Source organism: Equus asinus, chromosome 4 (assembly GCF_041296235.1).
Source record: "Equus asinus isolate D_3611 breed Donkey chromosome 4, EquAss-T2T_v2, whole genome shotgun sequence".
In the NCBI taxonomy this organism is placed as follows: domain Eukaryota; kingdom Metazoa; phylum Chordata; class Mammalia; order Perissodactyla; family Equidae; genus Equus; species Equus asinus.
This window is the reverse complement of record NC_091793.1, coordinates 100,134,398-100,159,747: the sequence shown is the minus strand read 5'-3', so window position 1 is coordinate 100,159,747 and position 25,350 is coordinate 100,134,398. Positions and strand designations below refer to the sequence as shown.

General features: G+C 34.2%; 1 protein-coding gene across 50 annotated transcripts in view; it reads left to right on the top strand.

Annotated features, from left to right (window-relative positions):
• Positions 1 to 25,350, top strand: part of BAZ2B (bromodomain adjacent to zinc finger domain 2B) — a 290,353-nt gene that overhangs the window by 143,616 nt on the left and 121,387 nt on the right. For 27 of the 50 annotated variants that reach the window (XM_070507924.1, XM_070507921.1, XM_070507902.1 and 24 more), the window contains 2 exons: positions 5,012 to 5,158; positions 23,167 to 23,355. In XM_070507924.1, the coding sequence (XP_070364025.1) occupies positions 5,014 to 5,158; positions 23,167 to 23,355 (334 nt within the window). In that variant the 5' untranslated portion in view covers positions 5,012 to 5,013. The remainder of the gene's footprint in view (positions 1 to 5,011; positions 5,159 to 23,166; positions 23,356 to 25,350) is intronic. The other 23 variants (XM_070507912.1, XM_070507936.1, XM_070507930.1 and 20 more) reach the window with 1 other exon arrangement.

The window sequence follows — 25,350 nt, the reverse complement described above, 5'->3', positions numbered from 1 at the left end:
GTGTCATATGTTAATTTTCAGTTAAAGTAATCTTTATCCTACCTGGTTAACTTTGTAAATAGAGAATTCCTAAGTCATACATTAGAAACTATACTCTCATAAATGGCCTTAAACTAAGAGACATAGCTACTAATTAATAATCTTCCATAGATGAGTGGGTGGTAGATGGGGGAGTCATGTTATTATAGTCCATTCGTTTTGATCTTGTAGTATCTGGACTGTTTTTGTCCACAAAGGATCAGTTGGTTGGTCGCGATTTGGAACCTGAAGTGAAGGTGGTATTCTTAACAAATGAGGGTCAGAATGAGAGGCTGTTACAGAAGTGCGAGTATCAGGTCTGGATGCTCTGGCTATAACAGAAATCTGGAAATAGATGGTTTTTGGTACCTAAACTGTTTTTATTTTAATGAATACATTTTTCTTAAATGATCTGAATAAATGAGTTTCTATCAATTTTTATGTAGTATGCTTGAATAATGAGTAACTCATGTAATCATAATTGTATTTTTTCAACTGAAAATTAATGTATTTTGCATCTAAATTTGTGTTCCAGCTTATTTTGAAAGTTTTAAGGTAAAACACCCTACTGTTGATACTCATGCAATCATGAGGCCTTTATTTTTAATTCTTAGCACACAATCTATCAGGCTAAAAAATGTAATACCATGCCAAGCATATACATTAACCTATAAATAGATATGACTGAAATATTTACTTGAAATTAATAATCTAAAAATACCTTAAGATTTCTTTTACTGCCACACATACACATGGGTAATTATACACACAGACGTTCATTCATTTATTAAAAACAATAGCCGACAATTTTTAAATGCTAGGTACTCAGCACTTTACATACATTAGCTCATTTAATCCTCCCAACTACAGCTTCATATCACTCATGAGGAAATTGGAAGGTCACTGAAGTTACATAATTTGTACAGGGTCACAGCTAAGCTCCAGACACCTTTTGAACCCCGATAACACTTGTTATCACGTACCTTGCTGACACAATGTAATCTGAATCTTCGTTTCTTCAAGGTTTAGGTTTATACACTTCAACTCCAGTTTACATGTATTTTTTTGAGTGCTTACTATGTGCCAAACTTTGTGTTTTTTGTTTTTCTTTTAAAATAATTTTAGATTCAAAAAGCAGTCACGAAAACAGAGTTCACAATTTTTTACCCAGCTTCCCCTAATTTTAGCAACTTGTATAACCATAGTACAATTATCAAAATTATAAAAATTAGAAATTGACATTGGTACAATACTATTAACTAAATTACAGACCTTATTAAATTACGGACCTTATTAACTAAACTACAGACTGTTAACTAAACTACAGAATTTCACCAGTTTTTCCATTTATGTCCTTTTTCTGTTCCAAAATCCAGCCTAGGATTCCACATCACATTTAGTTGTATCTCCTTAGTCTCCAACCTATGACACTTCCTTAGTCTTTCCTTTTCTTTCATGACCTTGACCCTTGATGAATACTTGTCATTTATTTTGTATATGGGCTCTCACTTTGGGTTTGTCTGATGTTTTCTCATGATTTGAATGAGGTTACATGTTATTGAGAAGAATACCACAGAAGTGGTATACCTTTCTAAGGGATCGGAGGATACATGATAACAGTATGTTTTATTACAGGTGATACAGTTTCTCCACTGTGAAGTTACTCTTTTTCCCTTTTTAATTAGTAAATATTTTGGAGGAGATACTTTGAGACCCTGCAAATGTCTTGTTTCTCTTCAAACTTTCATCTACTGCTTTAGCATTCCTTGATGCACATATATTTTAAACCATCTTTGAATAGTTCTCACAGTATGGCAATCTGATCATTGTTTTGTGGATTTTCTTCTTATCTTTTAACTTTCTAGTTGATGGCTAAGATTCCTTCCAGAGCTATGCTTGTGCTTCAGCAGGGGGCAATGCTAAATAAAATCTAATAGTATTTAGCTTAAAAAGAAAATTTTGAAAAGCCAATCCTTCTTAAATGAAGCATGAAATAATATCAATCCTAGGGTAGCAAAGGCTAGAGTGGATTTGTTAAATTTCTTTAAAATGAGAAGGATATATATATAAGATGAACATGGAGTAGTTGATCAAATTTTGGGTTACTAGAACTAAGAAATACCCATTAAAACACGAAAAAAAAAAATTTTAACTCACGCCCAGTGTAAAAGAGTACTTTACATAAAAAGAGAATACTCAGCCACCTAAGAGATCATACTAGCTAAAAATATGTATCTAAGATTAAAATAGTTAAAGTAATGCAAGAATAATGTATATAGTATACTTCTAAGGAAAATAGCTACATGAGCATATTTTTTAGAAAGAGTTAAACCCCTTCCCACTTAAATAAACAAAGAGAACAAAGAATAATAAAACTGCGCTTTTACTCAAGCTAAAAACGCCCCCAACCTCACACTACTAGTTCTAGTTCCACTCTTTCTTATTGCCAGGTTTAAATTTTATTTTATTTTTAAATAATGTTATAAAGAATTTACTGGTACTTTATTTCTACAGAATAGATTCTCAAAAGTAGATTGCAAGATCTAAGTATATGTATATTTTTAATTTTAATAAATATTTCCAGGACAAATAGTCTCCATTGAGCAATATATTACAGACTGCTCATTTTGCCTTCTAGGTTTTCCTTACTTTAGCCCTGAATCAAGTTATATCAACAGAAAGAAGTAAACTTAGAGTTCATAACTTATTATCCTATAAAAGTAATGACTATTATTTATTAAGTTCTTATATGCCAGGTACTCAGCTAAAGTACTTAGCTATGTTATGTCATCAAATTATTTTTGCTGTGCAGTACAAAATCAAAAATTTTTTTAAACTTCCCATTATTTAAAAAAATAATAATATATTTAAATAGTACATATTAGAATTCTTTGAGACAATGAGTTTACCAGGTATAAATTCTTTAATATAGCCTTTTTTCGGTAAACTCTATCTAGGTAAAGAATCTACTTTTTTTTCTGTTTAGTGAAATAAGGCTTGCTCGTGAAAATAGTTTGTAGGGAAAGATGTCAGCCATGGGCCTTGCCATCAGACAGCCACTTGTTTCAAAGCTCATTAATGACTGTTTGATGACCCAAAACTGCCCTTTAAGCATTAGTTCCAGGTAGCCATCAGCACCAACTATGCCTTTCCATGATGAGTCCATGATGAAGAGAAAGAAAAATTCAGTGAGAATGTGGACACACTCATTATAGTAGTGCCATCATCTATAGAGATGATTGACAGCAATATCAGAATATGAAGAAAAGGTTTTAAATTGTATGTGATTAGAAAACTCTTTGAAACAGTCTTACTAATGATGCTATGTGTGAACCTGAGATTACCTTTACCATATGTATCTAGTTTATGAGAAAAATCATCTACATACCATATGGATTCAATCAACATTTAAACATTAATCTTGCATTATTTTAATTGGTCAATATTTTTAAATGAAATCAAACTATTCTTCTTAGAAAATATATAGTAATTACATGAATTGGCTGTAGAATTTCATACAGAAATCTTTTTTTTTTTTTTTGAGGAAGATTAGCCCTGAGCTAACTACTGCCAATCCTTCTCTTTTTGCTGAGGAAGACTGGCCCTGAGCTAACATCCATGCCCATCTTCCTCTACTTTATATATGGGACACCTACCACAGCATGGCTTGCCAAGCAGTGCCATGTCTGCACCAAGGATCCGAACTGGTGAACCCCAGGCCGCTGAGGAGCGGAACGTGCAAACTTAACCGCTGCGCCACCGGGCTGGCCCCTAGAAATCTTTTTATGGTTAGATTATTTAAATGGTGAAAGTATACTTGTGGTTGATCATAAGTTCATTTATAACTGAGCAATATATTTTTTTGTTTCATACTATAACTTGTGTACTCCTTAAAGCAACTGTTAATTTCATGATTTCCTTGCTTAATTGTGTGATCAGTATATACAGAGAGTTTTAAAATGACCAACCTATTCTAGATTTAAAACAATTTTTTCATTGAGATATAATTGATATATAACATTTTATTAGTTTCAGGTGTACAACATGATTTAGTATTTGTATATATTGCGAAGTGATCGCCACAATAAGTCTAGTTAACATCCATCACCACACGTAGTTACAAATTTTTTTCTCACACTGATATCTTTTAAGATCTACTCTCTTAGCAACTTTAACATATACAATGTGTACACCATGCTGTACATTATATCCCATGACTTATTTATTTTACAACTGGAAGTTTGTACCTTTTGACCTCTTTCACTCATTTCTATTCTAGATTTTTAGTATCAGTATAAACTATTACAGTAAGACCAATGTAAGATTGTACCCAAATAACTAAGCAAATTAATAAAGATGCTTAGAAGTAGTTCAGTTGTTATAAATGGGTCATACTAAGGCCATTTTGAGACCATAGTTTAAATGTGACTGTGGTAAAAACTCTAAAATATATTTGTCTTTAGGGGGAGCTCACTGTATTGGAGATTAATTACCGGGTCAGATTCTTGGATGCTTAAGACCTACCATCACATTGCTATCTCAGTTTAGAAGACAGGGTTATAGTCCATTCAAATGTGGTGGTATTTCTTTATTCATTAAGATAATATGGGTATTTTGTTGTAAGTGAATAGATGATGAGTTGATTTAGGAAGAATAAGAGATTAATATGTTAATTTTCCTAGGGCTGGGGCAAAACACATATGTGTAAAGTTACTATGTTCAAACCACTATTAATTTTTATTTTCATATAAGGAAACACTGCCAGTCTATTAGAAGAGGATTTGGTATACTTAACATTAAACTTTCATAAATTGGTATACTGTGTTATTTATTCTGTATTTTATCTTTCTAAAGAATATATATTTCTAAACTTATTTCATATTTTTAAAAAATCTGCCTAAAAGTTTGACTTATTTTAAATATGTGTAATTCTTTTCAATAATTCCACTCTCCAAGATAAAACCGAGAATTAACATTTTTCTCCCTCTCATAGATATGGAGTCTGGAGAACGATTACCATCCTCGACAGCCTCCTCTACTACACCAACTTCATCATCTGTACCGTCTGTGGCTCCATCAGTTTCAAAAGGCGGCCTTTCCACTGGAGCTGCTTCACTTAGCTCTACAATCAACCCATGTGGTGAATACCCTTTATTAACTCAATTTTAAAATGCTATCTTTTTACTAATTGGTATTCGTGGTGTTTTATCGAACTCTGAATGAAATGTTCTCATTACCTCCACTGACCTGTTGAACAGTGGCTAGGTTAAACATCTAGTCTCTGCTTTTTCTGGGTTTTATCAGTACACTGGGGTAGCACTGGTTATTCCATGCTTTTCATGCTTACTAGAAGCTCTGAGAGTTTCATCTTAATGTCTTAATTTGACCATTTTAATTAATAAATTAATGCATGTGAAGTCTTTTAAGACAATAGGCCCATGAGGGAGTGAAGAAATACAAAGGAATTCTTGGTAGTAAGATGAGGTACCAATGGTATGGACCCTTTGCCCTAATTTTGCTTCCAGTATTTGAAATGACCTTCTTCAAACTCCCGCTACCCCAGTGCACAAATATATACTAAGGCAGATCATTTACTTGATGGAAAATATTTTAAAAGTTTCAAGCATGACAAATTTCTCTTAAATATGAACAAAGTTTATATTGCTAAAAGGAGAGCTTTACTTCAAAAGTGGAAATACACTCAATTTTGATTAATTATGTATAAAGTATTTTAACCCCAAAATATCACTCTTTGCCCAAACTCAGGTGTGTTAGAATACATTCCTTTTTTTATACCTAAACTTGATTACCTCATTCCTTTATCACCAGTAAGCTTTTTAACCATAAATACTTTTAATTTATAGATTATTTCATATGGTTATAAGCAGTAAAACTAAATGGTATTTCACTTTTTCAAAATTAAATTTGCAATTTTGGCTACATGAAATGCATAAATCTGGAATGTTTGCTAACAAAATACCCTAGCAAATTGTCAAATATATATTTGATCAATTATTTTTATTTTTTCTAATCAGTACAGTGACAACAAGGATGTCATTTTGTTATTGATTTATCAGAACAATTTTCTAAAATTTCTTTAGGGATTACAAAATAAGTAAAATAAAATAGCGTTACATTTTTAAAAAAATAAATAAAATCTCTATTCTCCTGCACCCTGTACAGTCTTGGTTAGGTCATTTAACAGCTTCATCCACACTTCTCTCATATAATATAATGATGGCTATGTAAAATAGTGAATGCCTTTGGTGATATACCGTGTTCAAAAATAGTGATGCCACAATTGGCATTTTACCTTAAGTTACTTTGTCTAAATGATTGCACACAGTTGTCCTTTTGTAATTATTTTTTCCTGCTTTTTGTAACTGCTTTCCTTTGTTGTCAACTCCTTTCAGTGTATTCTTCCAATCTGCTGTCTTACTTTGTATTTACTTCTGAATTAGTCTTTAAAATAGATGATGTTTCTAGAGAACTGTCATTTTTTTATGTTAAAGGTTTCAATAGCGTCCTTGGGTACAGAGCCTTAAGTTTTCTGGACACTTTGCTGTCACCTATTTCTCACTCAGTTTTCTGAATTGGTAACATGAATTGCGTGCAATTCTAGTTAGCCACATTTCGGATACTACCTTTTGTTAGGAGTGGTTGGGAGTTGCAGAGGGTCGGGGTATGCTGAGTTGCTGAATAACATTGGAAATTTTCTTGTCCAGACAGGAATTTGTTTTTATTAAAACTAAAAATTAAAAAAGTTGTAGAGTTTTTATGTTGATGCTTACATTGAATGAAAGTTTAGTTTATTTCTATATTTATTCAGAAATATATCATTTATTAACACATTATACTTTTAGTACCTACAGTATGAGTTTTTTTCCCTTCTAAGAAAATGGTTTTTTGTTTTTAACTTTCACAGTGTTGTAGTTTATATGTAAAGTAAAGCTTTGTATTAACTCTAACACATAGGTTTCTTGAGAGAATGCTCAGTTGTCCTGCATAACTCAGTTTATCATATTTTTCTGTTTCTCTTAATTGTTTTTAGTTACTCATTGTCTGATAATTCTCTCCGTTTTTTGAATAAAATCATAGAGTGATAATGGGCCTGGCCTCTTTATCTTAAACAATTTGAATCTCCTCAATTTTTTGATATATAGAGACAGCAAAACAAGGTTTTCATCTTTAAAATGTCAGAACCTCAACAGTTCTTTAATGGCCTCTTTGAGGACATTCTGTTATTTTAAACAGTTATTTTAATTGGCCTTTCTCTGTCATCTTCATTAATTTGGTATGTCTTTGGAAATTTTTCTGAGTTACAAAGGATGTAATTCAAACCTGCTTTCAAACTTTGAATGATCAGCTAATTTCTTTTGAATTAACACTTTGTCAGGGTCTGGGATTATACCTACCTACAAATTAGCCTGTTCCTATTATGGATGCTGGCAGAAGACATGTGTCTCCTGAGTCAGAAATTTTATTATGTATGGCACAGCAAATAGCATGAGCATCATGTTGGCATTGGCTCCTCATGCCTTCCAAGTCCCACAGGGGTGACACGTTGGGGCCCAGTTGGATCTTATACGTGCAGTGGGTTTGGGTCACAGCTGAGGAATATTGAGCTTGAGGAATCCACTGCTTTTATAGTAAATGAAAGCAAACTCACTGTTTGTCCGGAAGGAGATGCTACCGCATCCTTCAAAGTTGCTCCCTGCAAATGTGATCCTGAGAAATGGCCTGGCAGAAGAGTGGTCAGTGCGTTGTCTTGCTTACCCAGCAGCAGCGTGCAGGGACCTCGAGGATTGCCTCTCACAACACGCCTTTAATTGTATTATAGTATCTTGGATAGAAAATAACAATAAAGAATGCAATAAAGCATGATTAATAAATGCAATAAAGAATGATTAATCTAAGGCTATCTGCATATATGGGTTTTATTGGTCTTAGAAGAGTAATACTTTTTTTCCCTTTAAGGTTTGATTTTTTAAAAATAACTTGCCTACTTCTAAAAAATAATTTGGGACAGCTTTTAATAAATGTATTGGCACAATAATCCAAATAATTAACTAGAATATCAAAAGATAGGCTCTAAAAAGTAAAAAGGTGTTAGCTGAAGAAAGCCACTGATATGGAACAAAACCTTAATGAACTAGCTGTGAAGAATAAAAGGAAAACATAACGGGTTACATGGCTCACATACTAGTGCTAGTAAATGTATCAGTTCCTCAGGAAGAAAACAAACTTTTTTCTGGCCCTGAGTGATATGGGGAATATGCTGCCAGAACCTTCGTGTAAAATGCCAAATGATGCACAATATCCTACATGCCAGTTTCACAGATATTCAGACTGTTCCACATGTTGGCTCTGAATGAAAGCTGAGAGAACAGTATTTAAGCATACTTGCACAATTAAACTTTGCAGAATAGATTTGTTTGAGATTTGTGGTCATTTGACCTAATACAAAGAGAAATTTCAGTGACAGTTAAGTTGTGCCAGAGACCAGTGGTTTTCAATCCACTTTTGAGGTAGAACCCTTCAAACAAACGCTTATAAAAATCCTAAATATATAAAATAGATAAACCGTTTAGAACTTCTCTGGTTAAACCTGGAGAATGCCTGCTTTTCTTTTAAAAATTAAAGAGACTGATTTACATATGTATCTTAATTGCCGGCCGCCTGCCTCTACAGAAATGTGCCAAATCATGTTATATTGAGGAAATTGCAAGTTGATCAGTAAGGCCTCAACTTAGGGTATGTGTCAGTTACAACAGTGATTAACTATGAATAGGAAAATACAGCAAATAAACACATCAGCCTATAGATAGGCAGTCCTGGGTGGGTCATGCCATTATGGACGTGATCTCCTAATTTTATATTCTCTCTTCCGAACTATGGGACTTTCGTGTTCACTTGTGTATCTCGTGGCTTTAAGAGGGCTGATCACCTACAGTGCTGTTTTCCAGAAAGGAAGAAAAACCGGTGCATGCCAGCTTCCTTTGACCTCTTTTAAAGAGCTTTCTCAGAAACCCCACCCAGAGATTTCTTTTTACATCTCTTTCATCAGAACTATATGAATAGTAATCTCATTCCAGGAAGGCCAGGAAAAATAGTTTTTAGCTGAGCATATTCCTGTCCGGAAGAAAAGAGAGGTTATTGGTAAGGAAGAAGGAGAGAATGGATAGGCAATATTTGCTATCCCTAAGTGGAACAGAGGGACAGGAGGTCAAGCTGGGGAGGAGGCTAAGGTCAGATCATGTGGAACTTCATGTGCCATGCTTAGGAGTTTAGTCAGAATAATGTATTGATTAAAAGCAAAGACTTTGCAACTGAAACACCCTGAAATTGAATCTTGCCTTGTCCACTTATTAGCTATGTGAATTTGGGTAAATTACTTACCCCTTTCTGAGCTTTGGTTGCCTCCTCTATAAAATAGATATAGCAATACCCATTTTGCCGCATTATAAGGATAAATGAGATAATGCCTGATATATAGTAGATGCCTAGTAAATTGTAACTATTATTTTTATTCCACTTCATCCAAGTGGAAGGGTTTTATATGATCACAAAATTTTGAAAATGATAGCTCTAGCAGCATGTAGAGCATCAGTTTGCAATGGGGATAGGACTAGAGGCAAAGAAGATTTCTGGGTGAGAAATGACGAGGGCCAAAATTAAGAAGTTATTGGAGATGGGGAAAGAAACAAAGTTCCAGAGATATTAAAAGTGTAGATTCTTATGGGGTATATACCATATATAATAAATATCCCATATATAAATAATGTAAAGGTGATGTTTGGAAAGAGAAGCTCTGACATAATTTGGATAACTGGGTGAGAAATGTGGAGGAGGAATACGTTTCAAAGAGTAAAACACTCAGTTATCTTTTTGCATGTTGCATTTGAATGGAATATATGTTCATTTATATATCCACACTATTGTTGGTGGATATCTGTGTTGTTTCCAACTTTTGCCAGTTACAGACAATGTTATGACCATCATTATACATGGATTCTAATGTGTATAAGTATACATTTCTGAAGAGGTCTTCAACTTTACTGGTTGTACCAATTTATTTTTCCACCAGCTATGTATTAGAATTCCTGATGCTTATCATTCATACTAACACTTGTCATTGTGAGACTTTTTGATCAATGATGATTATGAAGTAGTGTTTTATTGAGGTACCTTTTTAATAAGTTTTTAGCTTTTTGGATTTCCTCTTTTTTGAAGTGATTCTTCAGGGCTTTGGTGCATATATCTATTGGGTTGTGTATGTATTTCTTATAGATTTATGAGTTCTTTCTCTATTTTGGTTACTGCTCCTTTTTTCAGTTATATTTTTAGAAGATATCTTTTCCTAGACTATGGTGTGTCTTTTTTTATTCTACATTGTGTTTTGATGAATAGAACTTCAATTTTAATGTAGTTAGATTTATCAATATTTTTATTTACGGTTATGCTTTTTGTCTTGTTTAAGAAGTCCTCCTTTACCTCCGAGGTTATACATATATTTTTTAAGATATCACTTACCTCTCATTTAGTATTACTTTGAAAGTACATAGTTATCAGATATCAGGCAAGTTGTGATAGACTGAATTGACTTTTTGGTTTTGGAACTATACCACTTGGGGTTGTTGGTTGATATATGAGTCAGTTCAACAAGAGATAAATTAAACCACTAAAGCTGTTTTAAGCAGAAAGAGATTTAGTACAGCAAAGTAGGTACTTATGAAATTATTGAGGAGCTCGCCCATGGCCCCCATGAATGATTTCAGAGCATTACTGTGGAATTGGCCTGCTTAAGGAAGCTACCTCTGGTTCAATAAGGGCACAACTGTTCCAACTGATGGCTCCGTGGATCATACCACCCCAGCTGCAATCCACCGATCGAGAACCACTGACATAACTGGCTTCAGGGCTGGTCTGTGCTGCCTGCTAGATCTGCACCAGCAAAAAGGATACCTCGTGCTGCCAACCTGCCAGCTTAACTCAGCTTTTCTTTCTTTCCAAATACAGCTGATGGGCAGACTCTAAATTACGTCTAGAATCCTGGCTGCAAGAGAGACTAGTAAATGTAGTTTTTAGCGGCCCAGCTTCTGCATCACAGGAAGGTACACTAAAAGGAGGTTGGAACAAATGTTAAGTGAGCCAATTATCTGCCCATTTGAGCTCATCTGTGATAGCGCCCTTGCCATATCTCCTCACCTGTGGATCGTAGTAAACTTCTGATACATATGTATGAGCTTTATTCCAATTTCAACAGTTATTTCCTTTGAAAAAAATAATATTTCATCAGTGCATCCAATAGTTCATGTATACTTACTACAATCCTTTGATATGCTGTTTTATGTAACAATATAAATTAAACCAAATAGAATAAATGCTTAACTCAAAATGATATGGCTCTTAACTGTCACAGACAATAGCAAATATCTACTGTTTCCTCTTTAAAGATTATAAAAGGCTTTTCAAGGACTTCATTCCTTCTATACAGTGTCATATCCATCAGTATAAAGCATGCTCTTAGTATCTTCTATCCTAAAAAAAGCAATACATCTTTCACCCTAAATACTCTTCTGGCTATTGCTCTATTTTCTGTTTTGCATTACAGCCGAGCTTCTGAAAAGATTTAGCTGCATATGCTTTGCCCTTTTCCTCATCTTTCATGTATATCTCAACTCACACCAATGTCACTTTTCTATCCTCCTCTCACTCAACCTTTCAGCAGAACTGACACAGTGGACCACACACTCCTTCTTGAAAATGTTTTTTTTGGAAAAGTTTTTATCGAATTGGTGTTATTTCTTCCCTAAGTGTTTGGTAGACTCCACCAGTAAAGTTATCTGGGCGTGGAAGACTGTTTTTTGGGGTTTTTTTAAACTATCATTGGAAGATATTAAACCATGAATTCAACTTTTTAAGTATAGATATAAAACTATTCAGATTAGCTTTTTCTTCTTTAGTGAGCTTTAGTAATTGGTGTCTTTCAAGGAATTTGTCCATTTCTTCTAAATCATTGAATTTTGAGGCACAAAATTGTTCTAAATACTACCTTATCTTTTGAATGTCTGTGGGATTTGTAGTGATGTCTTCTCTTTCGTTGTTGATATTAATCTTTTGTGCCTTTTCTCTTTTTTCTTTGTGACTAGAGGTTTATCATTTTTGCTTTTTTGGTTTTTTTTACAAACTAGCTTTTGGTTTCATTGATTTTTCTCAACTTTATGTTTTCTATTTCATTGATTTCTGCCCTTTCTTATTTCCTCTGTTTTTCCATGAGTGTGATTTCCTCTTCTTTTTGTCTAATTTCTTAAAGGGAAAGCTTAGATCATTTATTTAAGACCTTTCTCCTTTTTTTATATAGGCATTTAATGCTATAAATTTCCCTTTTAAGTACTGCTATTGCTGTATCCCACCAATTTCGATATATTTTCATTTCCTTATCAATCTAGTAAAAAATATTTTCCATTTTCCTTTGTAAATTCTTTGATCAATGAGTTATTTAGAAGACAATGATTTAACATTAGATTTTTTTATTGATGTCTATTTTAGTTTCATTGTGGTCAAAAACATACTGATGGTAATCTGTGCTTTGTTTTTTGACTTCCCACTGCTGCATTTTTAGACTGGCCCACTGTGGGTCTCCTCTGTGCCTGTGAGAATTATTGGGTCAGCCAAGGACTTAGGGCAAAGATGAGTCTCTTTTTCTCTGTGGTTTCCTTGCTTCTAAGATTACCTTCTAATTTCCAGCTGCTCTGCCAGCTTTGGACTCTGTACTCTGAAACTTCAGGCTTTCTGCTGTCTAAGCTAATCATTGTGAAGGAATGCACTCAATAAAGAAATACATCAAACTCAAGAGATCTTTTGTGTGTAGCTCTGTCTTTCAAAAGTAGATTTCTCTACATTCTCTGCTGGTTCTTTTGCGGCGCCCTTGGAGTCCTTCCCCATTTATGCACAGGGTACTTGTAGCTAGGCATTTGAATAGTTTAAGCTCTGAATTTGGGTCTCACTTTTTCTGTGGTTTGCTCACTGCTGGGATTTCCGCTTTAAATTTCCTGATGTTTTCTCAGTCCTGGATTCTGACCTGGCACCTTTAGTTGATAAGCCTGGTGCTTTTTCTTCCACTGTTTTCTGGACTTGTGGCTGTGAGGTGTAGGCGGCATTATCAGACCAGAAACTACAAAGTCACACTTCTTACTGCTCTTGTTACCATTTTTCTAGATTAAACTCTCCCCTGGATTTTCTCTGCTTTTGGATGCTTTCTAGTGTCTTTAGTTTTGTTGTTGTTTTAAATCCAGTTTTTATAATTATTTTATGTGGATGATTCTTGCAACCACATCACTACTACTCCACCATTACCTGAAGTTGTCCCCCACCAAACAAATCACTTTCTTTTAAAAACATTTTCACCTAAGAATCCAGGGGTGACGTGTGACCCGGTATAGTGAATCAAACATCCTATTTCCCAGATGATAGTGATTGGTTAAGGAATGGGCATATGATGGAAGTCAGACAAATCATAGACAAAGAGATTCCATTCTGGAATTTTTATTGGAACTGGTGAGGAATGATACCCTTTTGTCCCACAAACCTGGGAAGAAGGGCCCATCTGAGGAAGCAGCCAAGTGAGGAAGGAGGAATTAAGTCCTGGTACACGTTCAGTCAGTCTTCTTTAAAGTGAGCCTTTTCCAAAAACTTTTGCATTATATGAGTCCATACTTTCACCTTTTCCCTGAGCCATTTTGAACTGGCTATTTTGTACTTTTCACCCAACTGATATACACCCTCCATGATCTAACCTCTGTTTACTTCAACTTTGTCTGGTACTGTTCTCACTCTGGCCCATTATCTTTCAACCTTGCTGACCTTTCACTTCTTCAGATAGAAAACATTCTTTCCCAACTCAGCTTCTCAAACATGCTCTCCCTCCATCTGGAAGATCTTCATGAGACTGATTTTTTCTCATGCTTTGTCTCAGGTTAAATGTCCTGAGACATTAGTTACAGAAGTCTCCTCCTCAAGTATCTAGATAATTGTTCCACTATTATCTATTTCTGTGCCTAATAATTTCCTTCATGGTACTCTTCACAATTTATAACTTAACACTTAGTGTTGTTTACTTACTTGTCTCTTTTTCTACATTTAAAGGTGGACCATATCTGTCCAACACAAAATATATGCTCAAGAAACAATTGTTGAAGAAAGGAAGGGAAGGAGAAATAAACTTGCAGGACTTGAAAATTAGATGATAAATTAACTCTAATTAATAAATGTTCTAGGCTGTGCTATACTTTGCTTTGATAACACCAAATTACTATGTAGATTTTAGTTGGGAATGGGCATTATAAGCCACAGAGTAAAGAATCTTAAAAAATCAGTTGACCTTACTGAAGAGGCAATGAATAAATAAAATCCTGAAAGTTCAAAGTTATTATTTAATTAGAAATTTTTATTTAAAAGATAACCAGGGGGCCGGCTCCGTGGCCAAATGGTTAAGTTCACGCGCTCTGCTTCGGCGGCCTGGGGTTTCGCCGGTATGAATCCTGGGCGCCGACATGGCACCGCTCATCAGGCCATGCTGACGCGGCATCCCACATGCCACAACTAGAAGGACCCACAACTAGAAAATATACATCTATGTACCAGGGGGCTTTGGGGAGAAAAAGGAAAAATAAAATCTTTTTTATTTTTATTTTTTTGAGGAAGATTAACCCTGAGCTAACTGCTGCCAATCCTCCTCTTTTCGCTGAGGAAGACTGGCCCTGAGCTAACATCCATGCCCAGATTCCTCTACTTTATATGTGGGATGACTATCACAGCATGGCTTGCTAAGCAGTGCCATGTCTGCACCCAGGATTAGAACTGGTGAACCCTGGGCCACCAAAGCGGAACATGTGCACTTAACGGCTGCGCCACCAGGCCGGCCCCGAAAAATAAAATCTTAAAAAAAAAAGAAGATAACCAGGGCTCAAGTTTACAGTCTTTAGAGAATAATCAAGAGAATGAGATAAGCCTGTTTTTGAGGGTTTGGGGGATAAAGCCAAAGTTTCATTTCAGTTTCTTTGAGTATTTATGTTGTAGTATGAACTATTATAACATTATTTTCCTTTTTAGTTGAGTTGCTTGTACTACACATAATAAATAAAGGCCCTCAAATGTTCAACTCGCTGGCTTTCTTGTCCCTCCAAATGGGGTTTATAATTAATGAGGGGTTTGATCACAAGGCACCAGATATTTTTGAAATATTATTTTATGTAACTTTTATGAGTAGAACTTTGTAGTTTTAATTTAGAATTTTAGCAGTAAATTACTAAAGAAAGGTAATGCCTTCAAATCAATTCAGTACTCTTAAAAATAAACCCAGTGTTATGGATTAAATTGTGTCTTCCCCCAAGAAAAGATATGTTAGAGTCCTAACCCCCAGTACCTCAGAATGTGACCTATTTGGAGATTGGGTCCTTACAGAGGTAATCAAGTTAAAATGAGGTCATTAGGGTAGGCTGTAAACAAATGTGGCTGATGTCCCTATAAAAGGGGGAATTTTGGACACAGAGATATGCACAGAGAGAAGCCCATGTGAAGACATAAGAAGAATGCCTGAGGTTACCAAAAGCTCGGAGAGAAACATGGAACAGACCCTTCCTTAGTGCCTTCAGAGGGAGCATGGCCCTGCCATAGCCTTGATTCCAGACTTCTAGCCTCCAGAACTGTAAGACAATAAATGTCTGTTTTTCTAAGCTACCTGGTTTGTGGTACTTCGTTATGGCAGACCCAGCAAATTAATATACCCCGTATGTTTTCAAAGCTGACTTTACTAATTTTTGTTCATTGTGGGAAAACTAAGAATTTTTAATTGATTGAAACATAAGTAAAGCAAGATTTTAGAATTAGATTTTTTTACAGTTATCTTTTTCATTATTAAAATAAAGTATATCTATATTTGAATATAGAAGTATGTATAAAATATTGTGTATTTTTAGCATTTTAGTCTATGAACTCTAAATCTGTTCACTAGATCTAACAAAAATGCTTATTACAAAGAGGAACTGCTCCCGTCTTTTAAGAATAGTCCTTTGCCTGAGGATTGATACATCATTTGCTGAACTGAATCAAAAGCTTATTCACCACCTTCAATGTTACAGTGGCAGCTTCTCTTCCCAAGGTTACCTAGGCTTTTAATGACTTGTTTTTACATTAAAAAAAAAAACTATCTGAAAGGAAAATAGTAACTTTTACACAGAATCTTGGCAGATACCAACTTAGCCACATGGTCAAAGCTAATATTACTAGTACCACATAGCAACTTAGTGGACCCCAGATATGTTGCACTGAGAAGGGCACATTGGGTACCCTTCCCCGTACTGCATAACCTCTTCTAATCATGAGAAAGCATCAGAGAAACCCACATTGAGGGACATTCTGTAAAATACCTGACCAGTACTCCTCAATGTATCAAGGTCATGAAAGACAAGACAGACGAACTGTCATAAATTAGAGAAAATTAAGGAGACAACAGCAGCTAAATGTAATGTGGGATCCTGGATTGGATCTTGGGACAGAAAAATGGCGTTAATAGAACAGATGAGATCTGAATGAATTCTTTGTTTTAGTCAATTAATCAAGATTAATTTCTTGATTTGAAAAATTGTTTTTTGTCATATAAGATGTTAACATATGAGGTATGGGATATATGAGGAGGTTGGGACTGTGTACTATTTTTGCAACTCTTGTGAGTCTAAAATAATTTCAAATAAATACTTAAAAATAAAAATAAAGACTTTATTTCCATACCTTCCACCTTTTCAAATGTTAAAACATAAAGGTTCATTGGCTGGCCGTTATGAGAATACAGAAATGAAAGGAAGATTATTTGGGGGGAAATTTTTTGTCACCATTGCCTGTAGAATTCTTTTTGTTTGTTCTTTAATCCAAGTTCAAGTTAATAGAATTTGTGTGTTTTGAGTTTCAGAATATTTAAACATTAGTATATTTAAGAATTTTAATATTTGAGTCAGTAATTTGAGCATTTCCTTAATTTACAGTAATTTTGATGATGTTCACTTTGGTTATTACACTCAGTTATTACTAAAGTATTCACATGACCTTTATTTGAATGCGCTACCATTTTTGATAATTAGCCATACTTTGCAGGTTGTATATTAGAGGCTGATTTTGCAATGCTGTAAAATTATCCTTACAAATGTAAAGAACCAGAGACAAGTTTAAAGACATCTTGCAACAAATTTGTATAGCAGTGAAAGATTAAAGACGTTTTTAGCACACAAAAAGCAACATATGTGGAGTTCTATCATAGTAAGCAGTCTCCTTGATTTTTTAAAAGATTAGATGCTTTAGCATACTTACTCCTTATAATTATTTTATCTAGACTTTTTCTAATTGTTGGGAGATTTTGTTCACTGGTAGTTTAGGTTTAAGGCATTAGTGCAGTATTTGTATTATTTTGTTCCTGGGGAGGGGGGAGGCCTTTCTTGTGTTGTGGCATGAAGTTCATTAATATTAATAAAGACACTTACAGTTACCATGCCTTGTTACTGAGATCTTGGCATTTTGTGTAACTGCTTTTAATCACTTATGAATAGATTGGCTAGTAGAATTTGAAAAGCTCTGCCAAAACATATTCTGTTTATTATAACGTAAGTTGAGAACTTAGGCATTACAGATGTATATTAATTTTTATTATGCCAAATGGACACATTATTACCTATCAGTTAAAATAGAAACTAAGAGTTACATTCAAATATTGAAACTATGTTTGGATGTTAAAAAGAATAATTGTGGTCTTCTGAAAGTATTTTCATTTTGTAATGTATCAGTTTGCAAATGTCTTCTCTGAGCAAAATTTAAGAGTTTATAGTCATAATAGGTTTTTATTTGGCAACATCTTCTGATGGTAGGTGTGTTAATGTGGGAAAAAGTTACTTCTTCAAAAGCGGAGCATTCTAATATCCAGATAATTTTATTTTGTAAGATTAATAGAGCCTGTTTGACTTGGGTTGTATTTTGTTTCATTTAAGAAGATATTCTGCATTTTTATTAATACAAGATATGCTTTGTTTTAAAAGTAGTTATAGCATTCACTGAGCCATCACTTGTCCGTGATCAAAAATCACCTTGTGGGCATAGCTTGAAATTTCAAGACAGTTGGAGAAGGCTCAGGGCGTTGTCCTGGCAGTGGAACCAAGAGTGTGATCTAAACAGCACCCCCCACTGTAGAAGAAGATCAAAGCCACAGCATAGACGCTGTTACGTCAGCTTATAATTACCCAAAGAGCTTTTAGTACCATTGTAAAAGCCTTTTATAAATGGAGCAGAGAAAAAAGTGAGATATATTTTTAATCATTTAAAGAATGACTTGTGGTTATTATAGCCTTTTAAAAGAAGAGAAACAAAGAATTGAAAACTTTCATTTTAGAGTTGTTCACAGCAGGTATTAGGAAGTGTTGTCCCTGCAACTGATAAGAGTTTGCTTTATGCCGTGTTGTGTAGAGAGTAAAAATGATTAAGAAATGACTCTTCCTTCATAACCTTATATCGACTGTAGTAATGGTATGATAAAAGACAGATTGTGAATAGTCATGAATGTTGAAAGGAGGCCCAAAACATATCTGTCCGGGAGATTGAGAAATACATCTTGGGCAATATGTTTTTGAGATGTTTAGGAAAGGATAGATAGGATTATAAAGGCAAAAGAAGTAAAAGAGCATGTTGTATAAGCTGGGGGCTCTGAAACAGAAGAAATAATGTGACCGAAAATACAACTGAGAAACTTTTGTTAAGTACCTATTGCGTTTCAGGTTATGCCAGGTGTTGGGGATACTGAGATGAATGAGATTCAGTTTTTGCTCTTAAGGAGCTAAAATCCTAGTTTAGAATTCATTTGCATAGAAGTGATAGTTAAAACAGTAGAAGCACATGAAATAACTGAGGAAGAAAACATAAAGAGAAAAAAAGAGATGACTGGACTAAATCTTTAGGAATGCTTACATTTAGAAAAGAAAATCCAATAAGATAGATGGTAGTATTATTGAAGATATAGTTAAGAAGAAGATCAAGATAATTCCATGACCTGGAATTTAAGGGTGAACATGGGTTTTAATAAGGAAGAGGCAATCAGCAATGCCAGATTTATATAGAGAGGTTAAGAATGAGAAGAATAAAGATTAGTGGGATCTAGCGATTAGGAAAACTTTAGTAACTTTACAGACAAAATGAAAGGGAGGCGTGGGGCTTGACACAAATATTAAAGATTCTGAGAAGTGCGAGAAATAGATGTATAAGTAGGAGACTTTTCTTTCAAGGTTAACACACTGGAGAGATGGTGATGGGATTGAGAGGGAAGGAGATAGATAGGGCAGGGGAGTGGTAGAAGATTGGCAGAGACCAGAGGTCATGCTGAGAGATAAAGAAATGGAAATGTGCAAGTTGCCTTACAGTGCAATTTAACCGTTAAAGATCTTGGAGGTGGTAGAAATTTTGTGTGATCAAATCCAACGTGTACCTAAATGGAATCAAGGAAGAGTAAAGGACCAAGTGATAATTTTTTAAAAAAAGGTTAGGATCACAAGTTGGTGAAGTAGGCAAAAAGAAACTAGGAAGCATATTTGCAAGTTTAAATGAAGATTCAAGACAACTTCCTGTTCTGATCAAAGGCCTTTGGAATCAGTCCCATGAATGTGCCTCTGCTGCTCTTAATGAGTAGTGAATTGATTCATTCAGCAGATGTTGTGTATCTACGGTGTATAAGACACTGTTTAGGTATTTGGGATCTATTACTGAGTCCTGTATATAACAGTATGAGTTTGTAATATTGAAATATTAACTGTTTTATACATTGTGATGTAAAAAATAGTCTTATACTACTTAAATTATGTTCAAACCATGAGTTCCTCAAGGCAGGAATTATGTCATATTTATCCTTTTATGCCAGTTACTAAACATAGCACCTGATACTTAATAGGTATGTTGTGAAATGTCTGAATTACTGCAACTGTTGAATAAAGAACAGAATAATTCTAGAAGATTTTTATATGGAATTGGTATCTGTGTTTTTTAAAAGGTGGTAGAAAAACAATACTAAAATTATATATAGTGTTACAGAGCCTTTTAATGAGAAAGATCCACTTTTTTTTTATATCACTGACTTCTAGATTTTTGCTATGAAGGCAAAGTACAGTAAAAATTATGAAATTATTTCCCTTCTGTAGTACAACTTTATTCATATATAGCAGAGAAATTCTCTTATGCATATTTTTGATAATGCTTGGTATCACTGTAATCGTTATAATGTGGTCCTAGTCGTCTTTACTCAATACAAAACCAAATCTTTTCTCACCAACAAGGACTAGGCCCTATAGATTCCATTGTCACTTGAGTGCTTTCCATGCTTTTATTATCTTCACCAAGAATTTTATAAGAAAGAATAAGAAAATAGGGGCCGGCCCCGTGGCATAGTAGTTAAGTTTGCCTGCTCCACTTCAGTGGCCCTGGTTCGCAGGCTCCGATCCCTGGGTGCAGGCCTAGCCCTGCTTGTCAAGCCATGCTGTGGCAGCATCCCACATAAAATAGAGGAGGATTGGCACAGATGTTGGCTCAGCAACAATCTTTCTCAGCAAAAAGAGGAAGATTGGCAACAGATGTTAGCTCAGGGCCAATCTTCCTCACAAAAAAAAAAAAGAAAAGAAAAAAACTTGAGTAAAGTAGCCTCTTTGTAAAGTTGCCAGGCATAGATATAATTCTGTGTACAGGAGTATACTTTTTTTTCCATTTGAATCTACAGTGAATAAAGCTCATATTTTGTTGAAATTTTCTACTCAGTTCTTCTAGATATCACTCTTTTTAGAGTTAAAAAGTGAACTTTTTGTTATCAAATTGTGTATGATTGGTTCTTAATTATTGCTGCAAGAGTGACAACTTCATTTAGGTGTTGCCTGTGTTTTCTGTTCATAAGACTCCAAGGTTTAGCTCATTTACTTCTTCACAATAATAAAATTAATGTTTTTACTATGCATCTAAGAATGCTGCTTACTACCGATTCATTAGCTGTTGTAGAGTATTTCTATCAGTTTCTGATCCTTTGTTATTTCAGTTTGTTCTGAATTTTGTATAGCTTTGAGTTTTACCCCACAAATTTTTTGTATTAAATCACTGCTACATATATGTAGTTGACATGTAATTTAAGAATTATTATTTTGTAAAATATAAATGACAAATGATTCTAAAATCCCCAAACTGGAATGTTCAATTCAACTTGCTTATCAAGAAAACTGATGTCGAAGGAAATGTAAGTGATCGTTACGTTACATTACATTTGATGTCCTAATGGAAATGTTTGATTAAGGACATCTGGTTCAGGACGTTGAATGGTTGGTGAGACCCAGGGATTTTACATGCAATCACATGTGAAGATAAATACTGATTCTTAACATTACAGGCTCGCTTTTTAGAAAAACTATCTGGGTTTTTGAGGATTTGCCAAAAAAAAAAAAAATTACACAATCTTTCTGGTGGCCTGTCACTAGTCTTAAAGATAGTGATAGTTGAGTTACGTTTTTTCCAGTAGCATGCCCTGTTTTGTTTTGACTCACCTTCAGTGCTAGTGCAGCCTGGAACTCTGATAACACAAAAGTACCAAATTCACACATTCTCTGCTTAGGCTTTGATGGCCAAAACAAGGGTTGGCTGACTTGGAAGAAATACCCCGTCTGTGTCCTTCCCTTGTCCCCCCCCTCCCAGTTTCTTCGTGGGCCCTCCTCGTAAAGACACTTTGAGGCTCTTCCCTGTAAGGTCTAGTGATTGCTTTGTTCTAGTGGGTCTTCGACCCTCAATGAGGACTCTTTACAGGCTGATGTGAGACATGCTTAATGCAATTTATTTAAATCGTACAACTTCAATAAAAAGTATAGTGTTATTTCAATAAAGAATATAGGGTTTATATTAGTCTTTGAGGGTACACTCTGACCTTGCCGACGACTTCCTCTTGTTTTTCAGATAATGAAAAAGCAAAGAGAAGAGATTTGGTTGATAACTAAATAACAAAAAGTATACTTATCTTTAACTTATATTTTTTAATTTTCTTCAAACATATTATGTTAAAACTAATTAAATTGCAATGCACAGTCAGGTCTGAGAGAAACAGAAGATAAGGAAGCCTTATTCTTTGTTAACAAAACACAATACCTTTCACACAGTGAATTTTTAAGATAGCCTGGAGTGTGGGGTTTGATACTCCATTTTCATAGTAGCAAGCCACAGAAACTTAATTATTTCCTGGAAGTAAAAGAAGATTTCCAAGTATTAGCACATTTTCTGCCAAATCCCTACAAAGTATGAAAAATAAGTTGTGTTTTTGATTGTATAACACTCCAGCCTGGGGTTATGACACTTAGTACAGATTTTCTTTAGAGTAAAAGTGGAGATTGAAAAGTCACATATTTGAATTGAATGTGATCTGTCTCTCACAGAGCTAAAAAATGATTTTTATATTAATAACCACCCTTGGATGCATTTAGAAATATCTTAGTAAGTTTATGCATGAAATCTTTATGTTGTCTTATACATAGCTTTATTAGGCTAGGATATAATCCCTTCTTGGTATGAACTCTCCTCACTGAAGAGGTGTTGGGTAGAGAACATAGCTTCATTTCTGGCACGTGGAAACTGGGAACTCTTTGCCTAGAGTGCATAATAATTTGAGTAATGACTTGGTGACACATACTGGACTTAATTCATTGGTTTTCAGCTGTATTTTAGTAGGACGTTTTTATTTTCCATCTTATGAATAAAAAATTTTGATAATATATTAATGTACATGTATTAACAGAAAGTGTGCCTCACTTCAGCAGGTCAAACTTTTGTAATTAGTGAAAATTATTTGCTTAAAACATCATTTCTCAAATTCAAAGTGAATAAGGCTATACCATTCATTTTAATTATTTTTACAATACTTTCGTATTTCTGGAAACATCTTATTCTATAGGGTTTGAAGAGCAAAAATGCAAAAGAAAAAATGTAATATAAAAATTTGATAAGAAATTATTATAAATTTTAACTTTAACTATGAACGCTGAAATCAGATAAATCTCATCTGTTTTTATAGTACAACTTTAAGTGTGTTTTTTTCCCTCCCAGGACATTTATTCAGAGCAGCTGGGGATCAACCGTTTAACCTGTCCACAGTGTCGAGTGCCTTCCCAATGGTCAGCCACCCAGTCTTTGGTCTACATTCAGCCAGCTCAGGGCATTCAGAATTTGGTGGTTTGGGGACACTTGGTACACCCACAGCCTTAGCCGCACATCCCCAACTAGCATCTTTTCCAGGTAAACATCTGTTACAAACAGTGTTCATGGAAAGGAGGAAAGCTTGAAAATGTTCAGGCAGTAGTTTGTTTATTAAATTGAACACAAAGAATAGTCTAACGCCTGGTATATTAAAACTCTTGTGCAAGAATTGGCTCAATACTATTTATCATGGGCAAGAAAGTAAAACACACTATCTGTGCTAGATGGCAATGCAATTAATTTGGTATTCAAGTGTTTAGCTAGAGAACCAGGCATCTGCCACAAAAATGAATAATTAGGCCAAATTTTTCTCCTGCTTTTTATTAGAGGGTAACAGGCAGAAAAGTGTACATATTTTAAGTGTAGAGCTTGATGAATTTTTCTCAGCTTTATTTGATTTTTTTAAAAAATATCTAACTTATAGTGGAAAACTAAAGTCCAGTTCTTATAAGGAATATCTCTGTTCTTTTATTTTGAGTTCTCACTGCTCTGCACTTTATAAGGAAGATGAGCTTGGCTCTTAAATTTCTATATTTTTCCATATTTGCTCAAAACAACTATAAATTTGCACCACTTACATGGTAGGAAGATTAGAATTATCTCAAATTCTACGGATTATGAGAACTCAGGAGTTCAGTAAGATACCAGTTAAAGCTTAACTTAGACAAACATGCTATAATTTGTCTTGCTGTATTATTTTGAATGTCTGAACTTTAATGTGTTTCCAGTGATTAATTTTACTTTAATAAATTTTAGTAAAGGATGCATAGTTTAGTGTTATGTAACATAGTTTTAAAATTAGAGCATAAATCTAGAAGCAAGTAGACCTGAATTTAAATCTGGCTTTGCTATGTTTTAGCTGTGTGACCTTGAACAAGTAATCCAACCTCTCAGCCTCAGTTTTCTCATCTGAAAAATGAGGATAATAATAATAGTACCTGCCTCTTAGGGTTCTTGTGAAGATTAAAGGAAATAAGCCATGTTTAGTGCTGAATGCAGTGTTTGGCACACATAATTAGTAGATAATTGATAACTATCATTATTATTTTGCCCACTTTAATGAATAATAAATTGTCAAGTGCTTCTTTGAAAGGAAACAAGTATCTTATTTGAACTATATATAGAATGGAAAGATAGTTAAATATATATTTCAAGTACTATTTCCTGAGTCATCTTATTTCTTTAATTCAGTTGTCTGGGAAAGGGGGGGGTGGGTAGAGATAATGTGACTAGAAAGCTAAAATAAAGTCTTAAACTAAGTCTTAACATTTATTTTAAAAGTACTCTTAGGAATTTATTTCAGTCAGTTTCTAGCATGGTTGCTTAGCAAGATGAGCATTCAATAGATATTTGTAGAAATAGAGGATTACTGAATAAAAATCAAAATAAGTAATAGTGATATAGTTAGTTACTGGTATCTTAAATTTTTTTAGTTTTTTTATCATAGTTTATTATATTATTGCTTTTCAGCATTTCTAAACCACAGTGTAATTACTGTATTATTAAAATCAAATACCCTCTCCCCTGGAATGATAGTTAACTTGTGTAAATATTTACTCTTCTGGACTTCAGTAATGCTGATACTTCTACTGTATAGAAAAAAATTTAATAACTTCCCTAGCCTCCCTAAACTGTTCACTCATTCATTTGTTATACAAAGTTATTTGAGCATCTCCTATGTTCTGTGCACTAGGCCGGGCACTGAGGAATACACTAACGCAGTACCTGTTATGTTGCTTACAGTTCTTACGCAATAGATAAATAGACCATTACAACACAGAGTCTTGTAATAGAAGCATAATTTTTTGCCAAATGAACAAAAACTATGCCTAGTTTTAGAGGACTCATTTGTTTAAGTGGTAGATTTGGTATAACATCTTAAACTTAAATTCTCTATAATTGGCTTTGTTCAAAAGGGTAATCAAAATGCCAAATTTTTTTAAATCACTTAATAAATAAATGAAGACATACAAGGAAGAAATTACTAGGAATTTTAAATGGGGAATAGCTTTCTAAAGATTTTATCTACTTCTA